Consider the following 15326-nt stretch of genomic DNA (forward strand, 5'->3'; position numbering starts at 1 on the left):
GCAGGGCGTAACCTTAGTGTGTGCTGTGTGACGGGTTTCAGACACACCTGGAGTCGTTGAGTTAGCACCATGTGATCCAGTAGGCGGGGCCAAGTCCTACAGCTTGACTGACAGGTGCTAGGTCCAATCAGAGAGTCTCCAGCCGGTGAAGGATGTGTTGGCACAGAGCCAGATCTTTGAGTCGTTCAGCAGAGCGATCACAGATCAAATAGTTTCTATATATTATGTTTCTATTGAACACCATATCCACTTCATTTATACACTGTTTACTGCAACCATCTTCTTTTAGATTTAAAAATATATTTTGCAAATGCAAAACAAAACGTGATGTTTCATATGAAGTATTCTTTTCTTCTGTGATTGGATGAGCGATGGTTTCATGGTTGTGTGATAATCACTCTTTGCTCAGCATTAACTTGACGTGGAGCAACTCTTAACTTTTATAACTTTGTTGAAACATCTTTTAGCAGCATGCTAACATTAACTGGAACATCACGAGTAGCTAAAGCATCAAACTGAGTCAAACATGCTGAAGAAGAGCAGAGACGAATAAACCCTCTCCTGCTAAAACCATCATTTAGGAGCGACCGACTTCTTCACAACACTACGGAGAAAACAGCCAATCAGCAGAGAGGAACCAGCCATTCAGCTGAACAACCAGCACATGAAGACGAGGACGAATCGGATGTTCAGGCTTCACTTTACTGAATGGGACAAGAAGAGAAGCGCAGTTCCTAAAGGGATGTGAAGATATTAATGAATAGTAAATGATCCCTTTCCTTTCCATCCTGCAGGACAAGATGATTTACACACTAATGAGGATTGTAATAACAAAGTTGTTTTCTGGTATGTAATGAACATAACAGCCTTAAGGGGGCCCTACTGAGGCAGCCACTGTTAACAGCTTCTCATCTGAAACTTTGTGCTGTGGTGTACCCCAAGGTTCTGTGCTGGGTCCTATTTTGTTTCCATGGTGACCCCCTAGGGAAACAAAAACTGGTTTTAATGGTATCTCCTCTCACTGCTACACCAAAAACTTTCAATTAGTGGTAAGAATCAATTTATTTTGTGCAATTAACATTTCGGCCTCCAGAGGGAACTCATGTGTTTTAGCTTCGGCTTTAGTTTCTGGTTGAGATGAACGACTGGTTTCCCATTTATTTTTACCCATCTGTCACGTGATGAACTCATCTATAGCGTTCTGCCCAAACACTGATGGATGCAACAAATCAGCAATGAAAAAACTTGATATCAAAGCGATGCATTAGCGCAATTTTTTTTTTGTTGCTGATACAGGAACACACGAGCAAGCAGCTATGCTAAGCAACGTCTCCACAGAGAAACAAGCACCGGCTCAAAGTCTACAGAGAGCTCAAACACAAGAATACAACCATAGAACAGTAGTTTGGTCTTTTTTTTGATCAAAATAAATGTTTAAAGTATACTTTCATATATAAGCAATAAAAATAAGTAACATCTCAATACTCCAATAATAACTCTTACATTGAAATTGTGCTCATTGGGATTCTATCTCTTTACAGATATTCATATTAACTCTTATAGATATTTATATATACTTTTTTTCCCTGTTTTGCGTCCCCTTGCTGTAAGAACTGTACGCCACCTCCAGCTGTTGACAGTGCAAAGACCTCACTGATATGGTTTATGAACGGAGATCTGATCCCCGTGGCTAATGGGAGTGTGGAAGGCAATAAGTGGTCAATGAGGAGACGGTATGAGGCTGGCGGTTAGCACCACAGTAGGTCCAGAGTGACAATCCACTTCAGAACTTCAGGAGGGACGATTGAATCCAGAAGCTCAGGAGTTAACTTCCCCTTCAGGAAGGTCTGGACGATAGATCCATCCAGACTGTCCGAAAAGACGAGTGTCTCCAGGAGTTCAAAATGAATGATCCACCCCAGAAGTTTAAGAGGGACCATCCACTCCAGTGGGTCAGGAGGGACCATCCACTCCAGAACTCCAGGAAGGATAATTTATTCTGGAAGGTAAGGAGAGATCATTCATTCCACATTTTCTGGACTAAATGGCCAAACCAGAAGTTCATGCTCCAAACTCCGAAACGCTCCAAAACTACAGGAGGGATGAACTTCAGAGGAGGTCAGAAGAGATGATCCGGTCCAGAAGACCAGGAGAAACCGTCTACTCCGGGAAGGTCAGAAGAGATGATCCACTCAATAAGGTCAACAAGGACTTTTGATTTGTGAATATCTTCGTGGAGGGTCTATTCCAGAAGTTCAGAAGGGAAAGTCCACTTCAGAAGGCCAGAAGGGAGCATCAACTGCAGAACTCCAGGATGGACGATCCACTCTGGAAGGACAGTGGACTCCAGTGGGTCAGGAGGAAGGACAACCTAACCAGAACTCCCAGAGGGATCATCCCATCCAGTAGGTTGAGACCAACTCATCCATCCGCTCCAGAAGTTCAAGAAGGATGATCTACTCCGGACGTTTAGGAAGGATGATCATCGAATGATCCACTCCAGGAAGCACTTCAATGGAAACGTGAAGAGTCAAACTCTAATGTCTAATGGAACACTGAGCTGAAGGATGACGGACGGACAGATGGGACCCTGTAAAGTACCGGAGGTCTTTCAGTCGGGAGACACTGTCTTTTTTTATAGACGTGGTTTGTGGTCCAGAGTCATTCCGTGTTTAGCGGCACAGACGTAGATCAGCTCAAGAAAGTCCAGACTGCGGATCAGTTAGTTTGGGGTTTTAATCCAGTGATTACAGGCTGTAAGTGGTTTAAAACGATAACCGATGAAACCAGTTGAGTTCTGATCCAAGCAGGTCCAGACCCGTGTAAGGGTCTAAGGGTAGCTGGTCACTGCAGTCTGTTTCTGTGCCAGACGTCGCAGTTCCTCCCTGATAGCCTTTATAAGGGAGGCGGATGTGTGGGCAGAGGGGGAGGCGTCCTCCGGCGGGTACTCTGGAGTCGGTGAGGTCAGAAGGAGAGGTGGAGCCGACGGGTCCCGTAACGAGGAGCTGGGCATCTGGAAAACAGAGGAAGAGGAGAACTCAGGAAACGACAGCACCTGTACGAAGAAGGGAGAGAGACAAAGGGTGAGGCCAAGACCAGGAAATAGATCCACATAAAAGACATGACTGTAAACTACAACAGTCAACAGTTGTTGTTTAACAAGGACCAACCTTGGTAGACTCGTAACAGAACAACGTGAAAGAAACCATGAGGTTCATCTGGTCTGAACGGTCTGCTCAGCACTGATCCGGATTGAAATCGACAGGATATATCATTCCAGTCAGGACTTGTCCAGACTTGACTTGTCTGGCCAGAACTGGTCCATCAAAACTGCTTTGAACTCTACCTTATATCACCATGGCTCTCATTACTATACTGCTAAGTAAATAATTACAGAACCACTCAGTTCAGCCAAAACTTTGTTTGCTTTCACAACTCCTCATAACAGACTCACACTCTCTCTGCTGGCTCCTGGTCTGGATAGGTCCTGGTCTGAGTGCTGCTGGTTCCAGCTGGAGCCAGTGGGACCAGACATGCTGCGACCCACCCCAGGGTACGCTCCAATCTGACTGGACAAACCCACCTGGGTCAGGTGGTGGAGCTGCGCACCTGGAGGTCAACAGATGTAACAGAACAGAAACAGAAATATGAATTTAACTGCTTTTGAGTTTCAGACCGAATGACAGCAGAGAACCTGAAAGCTAAACAACAACAACTTCTGATTTCACGAATATGGGGATTCTATCAAAATGTCATGCATCCGGGATCGTGTCAAAAACAGCAAAGTGCTGCGTATGCAGATGACTGTACCTGTGCTGCCCCCTACAGGTCGCGGTCTGGATGAGGAGGGGGGTTCCTCGTACTGCCCCCTGCTGGAGTAAACCGACTCCTGCAGCTGGTCTCCAGTAGAAACATATCCTGCTGAGCTTAGACCCTGCCTGTATAAAACACACAGAGCATCAGCATTGGTTCAGGTCCAGATTACAGACGTGGACCTGGTTTTAAGTGCACTGACACTGACCTCTGCAGCAGACCCTGGACTGATGTTGGAGACATTCCGAGCTCTGCATATCTCTGCAGAAAGAAGAAAGAGGAAAATGAAATCTGAACATGGAGTCATGAAGGACTGAAAACAGCCTCAGCTGCAGGCCTACACACTCACAGCAGAGAAGGGACTTTGAAAGGGGGCAGCTGGGTAAGAGCCCCACTGCCGGCCAGGGGGCGGGCCTGGGGAGAGGGGCTGGGCAGGGCAGGGCTTACCCCGCTCAGCCCGGCGCTGCCCTGCGAGGACGGCGACACCAGGGCGAAGGCGTCATCCAGAAGGGAGTGCATCTGCTGCCGTGCCTCCTCGATTGAGGGCTGGGGGGCATATAGGGGGGTGGGGGAGGGGCTGAGTCAAAGACCTCATCAGTGGGGGAGGGGCTGCCGTGGTCCGGGGGCAGATCAGGGTCCGACTATGAAAGAGAGAAAAGAGAGAATAAAGAGAAAGTGTTGAGACTGTGACTATTAATGAAGATGCTACGATCCAAAACGTCCGTACGGGCTGCGGGTTGGAGGTGTTAAGTTGAGATGGCTGAATAGATGACGAGACACTATGATTTATTATTATTACTATTACTAATTATTATTTATAGACAACAACGTCTGTCTGAGTCTTCCTTTAAGATGTAGAACAACTAAATAAAGTCAAAAGGATTTAATATTTTTTGATATACAATACAAAGAAAAAAGGAGCCAGAACGCTTCCCTGAGGAACTCTACATTCAATATGTGTGTTATTTGATTGATAACTTAATCTACAGCCGGTTTATCAAACGGACAGAGCCGTACTGCTTCCTGGTTTCACTAGTTTGTCTCACCATGTAGGCCACGTTGTTGAGTCCTGGGTATTTCCTGTAGGTGGCGCTGTGATCGGTGAGCAGCCGGTCTCGGTCTGTATCAGGAAGACTTCCAGGTCCTGGTGGAGCTCGCCGACCCCGAGGAGAGCGCCTCCCTCTGGAGGGACAAAGACACAAATGAACCCAAACAGAGAATGTGTTTCATAGTGAATCTCCTCGGATATGAATTAATATCATAATGAGATATATATATATGTATATATATATATGTATACATATATATATAAAATATATATTTATTCATCCAGACTTTAGGAATGAATATAGTAAATAATAAACAGTATGAGATTCTACAGGATCGGGGTTCTCAGTTCAGACCTTCTCCTGGAGTCCGTGGGGGTCGGGGGTGAGTGGGCGTCGGCCTGCAGGATGCAGTCCATGTGGTCGTGGGCGGAGCTATAGAGACGCTGTGCCACCTCGCCCTGCACCGGTCCCTCTCCGAATGCGTCCATGATGTCGTCCATGGAGGGAAACTCACACTGGCCCCGCCTCTTGGCTCGCTGCCGGAGTTTGTTCCTGTGGTGCTCGATCTCAGACTTGTGTCTGAGCGCCACCTGAAGGAGAACGATGTCAGTCTGGGTTCAAACGTGGCGAGCGGCGAGGGTGTGGTTTTATCGGCGGTGGTCTCACCTCTGTGCTGACCTTCTCGGTGAGGGTGGGGCTCAGGTGCGGCGGGGCGTGCTGCGGCGGCGGGCTTGGTCGCGGCTGCATGGCGATCAGCTGCACCTTGTTGGCCTGACGACGCGTTCCGTCGGACGAACCGCGGGAGAGACGGTCCACGTGATCGAAGATGGAGGACGAGGACAGGAGCTCGTCTGGACCGTTTCCTGATGGAGAGACGGATGAAACACAGAACGTCTTCACCAGCTGATCGATCGATTGTATAAAGATATTGATCAGAGCGCCTTTAATCGATCAGGACATGAAGGTAGAAACATACCCAACTTGTTCCTCCCTTCAGTCCAGAAGCAGCAAAAAGAAAAGACAGGTAACACATTTTATTTTCCTCCTCTTCCTCTCTTTTCTTTCCTCCTCCTCTTTCTCTATCGCACAAACACACACAAACACACATCAGACAGGTCAGCTGATGATGTCACAGTGTCTCTGACCATTTTTGGGCGTCTTCCTGTGCTGTTTCCCCTCGCTGGGCGTGGCCACAGGTCGAGTGCTCTCTTCTGCCGATTCTCTGCCGCTTGATTGGTCGCTGCCTAACGAGTCTCCGTCTGACGGGCTGAGTCTGTGGGATGAGAGTTAGTGTTTGTTTTTCTGTTTGTAATATGTACGTTATTAGGCGTCCAGGTGACGAGGTGACATCATACGTCCAATTATAAGACATTTCATTTTTGGGACATTTTTATTCAAACAATGTTTTTAGAGGTAGAGAACCCTACAGTTTGTCGTCCTACCTGCCCCGGCGGCGGCTGGTCCGAGCTGCCTTGGTAGAGGAGCCTTTAGATTTGGGGGTGTTGAGGTCCCCGCCGTCGGAGGGCGTGGCCTCTTTGGCGGGGGCGGGCAGCGGGCCGGGCTCCTGGATCACCATGATGTCATCTTTGCTGTGCTGACCGAGGTGCAGCTTCGCAAAGTCGAAGCCTTTGACACTCGGAGCCTGAAGCTGAGAGAGGACACGTGGTCAGCTGTCAGCTGTCAGCGTGACAGGAACCACTAAAATACTTCCTGTTGACCTCTGACCTTCTGCCTCTGCTGGATGGTGTTGATGGCGTCCGGCTGAAATTCCAGCTTCTCTGAGCCGCAGAGCTTCCAGTAGAGGATGATGATGATGAAGACGGCCAGCAGGACGGGGACGACCACGCCCACGATCAGCCAGATGCTGCTGCTCTGAGTCTCTGCCGGAGGGACAGACAGGGTCTCCACAGCTGGAGACAGGGGAGAGACAGGTGAGAGAGAGGGGAGAGACAGGTGAAGGAACAGGTGAGGGAACATGTGAGAGACAGGTGAGAGACAGGTGAGGGAACAGGATAGGTGAGGGGAGTCAGATTCGGGTCTTGACTCACTTTGGGCGATCGGTCTCTGGACTCGGTGTCCGAGGACGATGGCGGCTCTCTGAAGATCAAGACGGTTCAGAGTGACTGCCATGGCCTCGGCTGGTATCCGCTCACCACCTGGACCCTCCACGAAGTAGAAGACCTCCAGGGAAGCTCCGCCCCTGACAGCCTGGCCACCCGCACCACCTGAGACACGACAGGTAGAACGCCAAGAACGTGATCATCAGGAGAGAGAAGAGAGAACGAACCAGAAGACTGAAAAATACTGATCTTCACCGTGATGTAATCTATGTACAGGTGTGTTGTGTTTGTATATACCTGTATTGTGTGTGTGTGTTTACCTGTATTGTGTGTGTGTGTGTGTGTGTGTGTGTGTGTGTGTGTGTGTGTGTGTGTGTGTGTGTGTGTGTGTGTGTGTGTATACCTGCATGATGTGTGTAAACCTGTAAGTTGTGAATATATACCTGTATGAAGTGTTTGTATACCTGTATGGCATGTGTACACCTGTATGGTGTGCATACCTGCAGACTGTTGTTGCCCACAGCTGTAGCTCTCCTCCAGCGCCTCCTGCTGGCCGTCTGCAGACTCTCCTCCAGCAGCAGAGCCAGACGTCTCTCCAGACGAGCTTTAAAGCTTCTCTCAGCCAGCAGCTGCTCATGAACGCCCAACAGGACTGAAGACAAACACAAAGTGTCACCTGTGTTCTCCTGAAATACATCACCAACACTACCAACATCACCAACATCACCATAACAAACATCACAAACATCACAAACATCACCATCATCACCATCTTCACCAACATCACCAACATCACCATCATCATCACCAACAACACCACCATCACCACCATCACCAACATCACCATCATCACCATCTTCACCAACATCACCATCATCATCATCACCATCACCATCATCACCACCATCACCATCACAAACATCACAAACATCACAATCATCAGCATCTTCACCCACATCATCACCAACATCACCATCACAAACATCACCATCATCACCATCTTCACCAACATCACCAACATCACCATCATCACCACCATCACCAACATCACCATCACAAACATCACCAAAATCACCATGATCATCATCACCATCTTCATCAACATCACCACCATCACCAACATCACCAACATCACCATCACAAACATCACAAACATCACAATCATCAGCATCTTCACCCACATCATCACCAACATCACCATCACAAACATCACCATCATCACCAACTTCACCAACATCACAATCATCACCAACATCATCACCATCACCAACATCACCAACATCATCACCATCACCAACATCACCATCATCACCACCATCACCAACATCACCATCATCACCAACATCACCAACATCACCAACATCATCACCATCACCAACATCACAATCATCACCAACATCATCACCATCACCAACATCACCACCATCACCACCATCACAAACATCACCAACATCACCATCATCACCAACATCATCACCATCACCAACATCACCATCATCACCAACATCACCAACATCACCACCATCACCACCATCACCAACATCACCAACATCACCATCATCACCAACATCATCACCATCACCAACATCACAATCATCATCACCAACATCACCACCATCACCAACATCACAAACATCACCAACATCACCAACATCACCATCATCACCATCATCACCATCATTACCATCATCACCAACATCACCATCATCATCATCACCAACATCACCAACATCATCATCATCATCATCACCATCACAAAATCACCAACATCACCACCATCATCTTCATCACCATCATCATCATCACCAACATCACCATCATCACCATCTTCACCCACATCATCACCACCATCATCATCACCAACATCACCATCATCACCAACATCACCATCATCACCAACATCACCACCATCATCTTCATCACCATCATCATCATCACCAACATCACCATCATCACCATCTTCACCCACATCATCACCACCATTAAACAGTAGGCCTGTCCTGTCTTGAGTAAACTTTTTGGAGGAATTATATTTAAGCAGATCCAGCCATCATCTTCATCACCATCATCATCATCACCAACATCACCATCATCACCATCTTCACCCACATCATCACCACCATCATCATCACCAACATCACCATCATCACCAACATCACCATCATCACCAACATCACCACCATCATCTTCATCACCATCATCATCATCACCAACATCACCATCATCACCATCTTCACCCACATCATCACCACCATCATCACCAACATCACCATCATCACCATCATCACAAACATCACCAACATCACCAACATCATCATCATCACCAACATCACCACCATCATCTTCATCACCATCATCACCAACATCACCATCATCATCATCACCAACATCCCCACCATCATCTTCATCACCATCATCATCACCAACATCACCATAACCATCATCACCATCATCATCATCATCATCATCATCACCAACATCACCAACATCACCACTATCATCACCATCATCACCAACACCACCACCATCATCTTCATCACCATCATCATCATCACCAACATCACCATCATCATCACCAACATCACCAACACCACCACCATCATCTTCATCACCATCATCACCAACATCACCATCATCATCATCACCAACATCCCCACCATCATCTTCATCACCATCATCATCACCAACATCACCATTACATTACATTACATTACATTACATTAGAGTCATGTAGCAGAGGCTTTTCTCCAAAGCGACTTACAGTCAGTAGTATGTTACATATCATTCACCCATTCACACACTGATGACAGGCTACCATCAAGGTGCCACCATCAGACTCTAACTAACATTCATCATCAGTCCACACCGATGGCCTTCAGGAGCAACTTGGGGTTAAGTGTCTTGCCCAAGGACACATCGACTGCTGAACCCGGGTATCGAACCACTGACCTTCTGATTGGACTACCTTGCTCTCCACTACGCCACAGCTGCCCCGGTCACCATCATCATCACCACCACCACCATAACCATCATCACCATCATCATCATCATCATCATCATCATCACCAACATCACCAACATCACCACTATCATCACCATCATCACCAACACCACCACCATCATCTTCATCACCATCATCATCATCATCATCACCAACATCACCATCATCATCACCAACATCACCAACACCACCACCATCATCTTCATCACCATCATCACCAACATCACCATCATCATCATCATCACCAACATCACCAACATCACCATCATCATCACCAACATCACCAACACCACCATCATCTTCATCACCATCACCATCATCATCATCATCACCAACATCACCATCATCATCACCAACATCACCAACACCACCACCATCATCTTCATCACCATCATCACCAACATCACCAACACCACCACCATCATCTTCATCACCATCATCACCATCATCACCAACATCACCATCATCATCATCACCATCATCACCATCACCATCATCACCATCATCATCATCATCATCACCAACATCACCAACATCACCATCATCACCATCATCATCAACATCACCATCATCATCATCACCATCACCATCACCATCATCATCATCACCATCATCACAACATTACGTGAAAGACGTGGACTGGAGCAGACGTGTTCTCACCTGTACGGACCCAGGTGGAGCGCAGGTGATGAGAGGTGTTCAGTTCCGGGTAGTGGAACGCTGTGAACACAAAACAGACGTTTGTTCTGTTTTAAACATGATTCACAGCTCAATGTTTACATTTATATCTTTCACATATTTGAAGAACACACGTTGACGCATTATGAAATATTAATCATGTGTGAGTATAAAACAAACGTCGTACGTTCGGCGATCTGAAGGGCAGGAAATCCGACGTAGAAGCTGAACTCGACCAGACTGAGCTTCCTCAGGTGTTCGCTGACCTCTGACCCCAGCAGGTAGTCCCGCCCATCACGCACCGCAAATGTGATGTCGACGGAAACCTTCTGCTCCACCGTCGCTGAGGGCCGGCTCACAGACGTGGTGATGTTCAGCAGCTGGAGGAGCGCGGATCAATGAAATCAGAAATGAACCGCAGTGATTAGCTGGTTTCAGTCAGACCTACTTATGTTTGAATCCACAGTGTAACCTTCCACCCCACAGGTGAGAGACTCACCTGTACGGTGACGTTTCCGGCCTCATGTGATCGTCTCCGAGTCTCGGCGTACGCCATCATCAGCCCTCTCTCCACGCGTTCGCTGAAGTTGCAGACTCTGACGTCGACGTGGGCGGGAACGAACTGCAGCACGGAGTGGATCTGGTACCTGAGGTCAGGTACGGTGTAGAGCGGCGAGGCGGTGGGAACCGGGCCGGAACCGCGCGGCGGCTGGCGGAGGGCGTTGATGACCGACATGGCGGTGAAGACCAAAGGTCCCGACACCACACGGAAGGCAAAACTGGACGGAGTTCTCAGGAACTGATGAGGCAGTAAAGACAGACAGCTTTCAATCATCCGACATCACCTGCTTTAATCATGTTTGTGGAGGAGGAGGTGGTGTTTGTACCTGGAGCTCCACTGAACGGTTGAACTCTCTCTTCAGAAGATCTCTGACTTGAGTGAAACCTGCTGACGAACCTTTAGAACTGACTACAGGAGAAAAAAGAATCAGATCAGCTGACCTACAGGACCTGGTTATGTTGTCCCATGACCTACAAGTCCTGGTTCTATCAGGTGACCTACAGGACCTGGTTCTGTCATCTGACCTACAGGACCTGGTTCTGTCAGGTGACCTACAGGACCTGGTTCTGTTGTCACCTGACCTACAGGACCTGGTTCTGTCAGGTGACCTAAAGGACCTGGTTCTGTTACATGACCTACAGGACCTGCTTCTGTCACATGACCTACAGGACCTGGTTCTGTCACGTAACCTACTCACCTACTCGGACCAGGTACATCTCCGGCTTGGTGATGTTACACAGGTACTGTCTGGTGGGCGGAGTCTGGACCAGTCTTGGTGTGGTGACCGGGGGGGCTCTGGTCAGGCTGATGGCTGTGATCTGGGTGGTGGTGGTGATGGCAGTTGTTGGGGTGGTGGCCTTGGTGGTGGTCTTGGTGGTGCTCCTGGTGGTGGTCTTGGTGGTGCTCCTGGTGGTGGTCTTGGTGGGTGGAGCCTTCACTGGCTTCTCCGTGACCCCTGGAGGCCTCTCCGGTCTGTCGGGGCGGGTGGGAGGTCCCAGCGGAGGAGGGGGAGGCACCCGGCCGGTTGTGTTGGAAGGGGGACGGGGAGGCGGTCTGCCCGGGGCTGGGGGGTCCGGTCTTTGGGCTTTGGATCAGAAGCAGCTTTGATGGTGGTTGACGGTGGAGGCGGCTTCTCCTCACCTGTGAGAGTAGGTGAGAGGGTGAGGGGGGGTCGGCCCCCGTTCAGGAGGAGGACCAGAGCTCGGGGACGGAGATGAAGGGGGTTGGTGGATTTGTGTTGTTGTGGGAGTGATGGGAGGTTTAAAGTCAGTCCAGTCCACCCGGTCCTGGTCCCTCCCCCTCTCCCTCTCCCGGGCCAGCAGGTTGGTGTAGTACTCCATACTGTTCATGTCCGGTAGCAGCAGCTCCGTCGGCTCCAGAGGCATCAGGTCCTCCAGGTCGTAGTCCTCGTCCCAGTTAGGGAAGACGTCCGGATGGGAGGGGCGAGTGTGTTGGGGGATGCTGGGGGTGGAGGAGGAGGGTGAGAGAGGCAGGCGTGAGGAGAGGGGGATGGTGGGGCGGGTAGGGAAGGCAGTGTCGTAGGAGACCCAGTCCCCCCCACCTCCTCGTCATAGGGCTGGTTGGGTAGCGGCGTGGCAAGGGTTAGCTCCTCGCCGTCTGGCACCATGAAGGACAGGGTCTCCATGTAGTCCCCGGAGCCCCAGGCCTCCTCCAGGGAGGGGCCCTGCTCCCAGGGGGGAGGGGTGAGTGTGGGCTGGGTGTGGGGAGGCAGGGGTGGGGGGAGGCTGGGGGACAGGAGGTCTGGAGGTCTCAGAAGGAGGTGGATCCCCTGAGCACCAGAGTCCGAGTCCTCTGAAGAACCTGTGCCACCGCTGTTACCGTGGTAACGAGAATCTGAGAGAGGGCTATGGGCCGGGGGTCTGGAGGAGGAGGAGGAGGAGGAGGAGGAAGGAAGGATGGGACGGAGACTCTGCCGTCCGGTTGGAGTCCAGCACACCTGTATCACAAAGAGAGGAACTTTAACTTTAACTATGTTGTCCCTGACCAAGCTAACAATTAGCTAACAATTAACCCTGTGTCCAGTCTTTATGCTAAGCTAGCTCTTTCCCTCTGTCTAGAGCCTGTATGCTGAGCTAAACTAACAACTACCCCTGTTTCCGGTCTTTATGCTAAGCTTGCTGTTTCCCCGTGTCTGCAGTCTTCATGCTAAGCTAAGCTAATAATTACCCCTGTTTACAATCCTTATGCTAGGTTAGGCTAACAGTTTCCCCCTGTTTCATCTTCATGCTAAGCTAGGCTAACCATCAGCTGTACAGACATGGGAGTGGTCAGTGTGAACATCTAGAGAAGAAGAGGATTCCCCTGAATGTTCCTTTACGTTCATGTGTGAGAGGAGATCAATCAAAAGTGAATATTAGAAACATGAAGCTGCATCTTCATCGATTCAAACTCATAAAAATGAACACAGAGTTTTATTTTCCTGACGTCAGTTGGTGGAACTTCTGGATCCCTGACAATCGCATAAAGCTGCAATAAAAACAATAAAATTATTTTCTCTTTAATATTTTAATCATGTCACTAGTTTAGATTTTATTCAAACACATATCCTTCTGTTTCTAATTTAAACCTGTTTGTCATCACACACACACACACACACACACACACACACACACACACACACACACACACACACACACACACACACACACACACACACACACACACACACACACACACACATACACACACACTCGCAGCCTTCACTGGGTCTTTCTCATCTGCTGCCGGCCTCGTTGCTATGGTGATGCCGTGCTTTTCGGCAGCATCACATGGCGAACAGAGAAACGTGATTTGTATTCAGGAGGCGACGCCTTCAAATACACAGAGATAGATAGATAGACAGACAGACAGACAGACAGACAGACAGACAGACAGACAGACAGACAGACAGACAGACAGATAGATAGATAGATAGATAGATAGATAGATAGATAGATAGATAGATAGATAGATAGATAGATAGATAGATAGATAGATAGATAGATAGATAGATAGATAGATAGATAGATAGATAGATAGATAGAGTATAATAAGAGTAACATTTAAACATTTATGAGGAGCCTCTACTGGACATCAGAGGAACTGAACCTCATGGATTCATTTCTCTCTCTCCGATCAGATATATACTACTAGTTATGAATTACTAGTTTATCTATTATTTCACATCATAGATGTAGGATGTTTGATTTGTTGGTAAATATTATATTAAATATTCATTATTTGACTTTATATTACTTTTCATCCCCGTCTGTTCTTCTGGTTGGGAGCTGATGTGTCTGTCTGATAAAAAAACTTCAGATCTCCTAATAAGGAAGTTCCTGTTATCTGCAGGTGGTTCAGGGGTCAGAGGTCAGAGGTCAGAGGTCAGGGACTTGGCTTGTTGTCTCTGAGTTTTAAACCGTCAGAATCAACCCATTAGTGTTTCAGTCTCTAACATCTGAGCCGATGAGGAGGACCAACCAGGACCAGGTCCCTGCTCACCTGTCGAATCAGGTCCCTTTAAAAATCATGACCTACCTGCAGCAGGTGAGCTTGACGTCACCATGGTAACCAGCATTCCGGCAACCAGCAGGATCACAGCGAGCGCTCGTTTGCACGCCGAAGTTCTAGGGTCCATCCCGGTTCTGGTCCTGGTCCTGGTTCTGGAGCCGGGGCCCCGCGGGATCTCGGGGTCCATCGTCCTCAAAGGAGCGGCGGTCTGATCCCGGTACAGAGCACCGAGCGGCCGTCAGGAGGACCTGAACCACAGGAGGGACAGTCAGAGACCAGGAACAAGTATTCTACACAAAATATATAATATCAAGAGGAAAGTAAAAAATAATCTTTATAGTATAATATATATTATAACATGTTATTATATAGTATTATATATTATTATATATTATTACATATTATTATATAGTATTATATATTATTATATATTATTACATATTATTATATATTATTACATATAATTATATGTTATTATATATTATTATAAATTATTATATATAATTATATATCATTACATATTATTAAATATCATTATATGTTATTATATATTATTACATATTATTATATATTATTATATATTATTACATATTATTATATAGTATTATATATTATTATATATTATTACATATTATTATATATTATTACATATA

General features: G+C 47.6%; 1 protein-coding gene across 1 annotated transcript; it reads right to left on the minus strand.

The window, feature by feature from the left end:
* Positions 1–2830: 2830 nt before the first annotated feature.
* si:dkeyp-27e10.3 (UPF0606 protein KIAA1549) lies at positions 2831–14860 on the minus strand. The gene is given in 27 exon segments (XM_054624949.1): positions 2831–3055; positions 3455–3609; positions 3811–3938; positions 4022–4074; positions 4163–4218; positions 4221–4361; positions 4364–4454; positions 4860–4995; positions 5217–5452; positions 5529–5725; positions 5839–5853; positions 6008–6135; positions 6305–6510; positions 6588–6772; positions 6911–7048; positions 7051–7087; positions 7423–7574; positions 10584–10643; positions 10789–10981; positions 11101–11400; positions 11489–11571; positions 11861–12230; positions 12233–12335; positions 12337–12724; positions 12727–13066; positions 13068–13120; positions 14701–14860. Coding segments are annotated over 27 exon segments (4329 nt in total).
* Between the last annotated feature and the right edge of the window lie 466 nt (positions 14861–15326).

The sequence above is a fragment of the Anoplopoma fimbria genome, chromosome 23, assembly GCF_027596085.1.
Source record: "Anoplopoma fimbria isolate UVic2021 breed Golden Eagle Sablefish chromosome 23, Afim_UVic_2022, whole genome shotgun sequence".
Lineage (NCBI taxonomy): Eukaryota > Metazoa > Chordata > Actinopteri > Perciformes > Anoplopomatidae > Anoplopoma > Anoplopoma fimbria.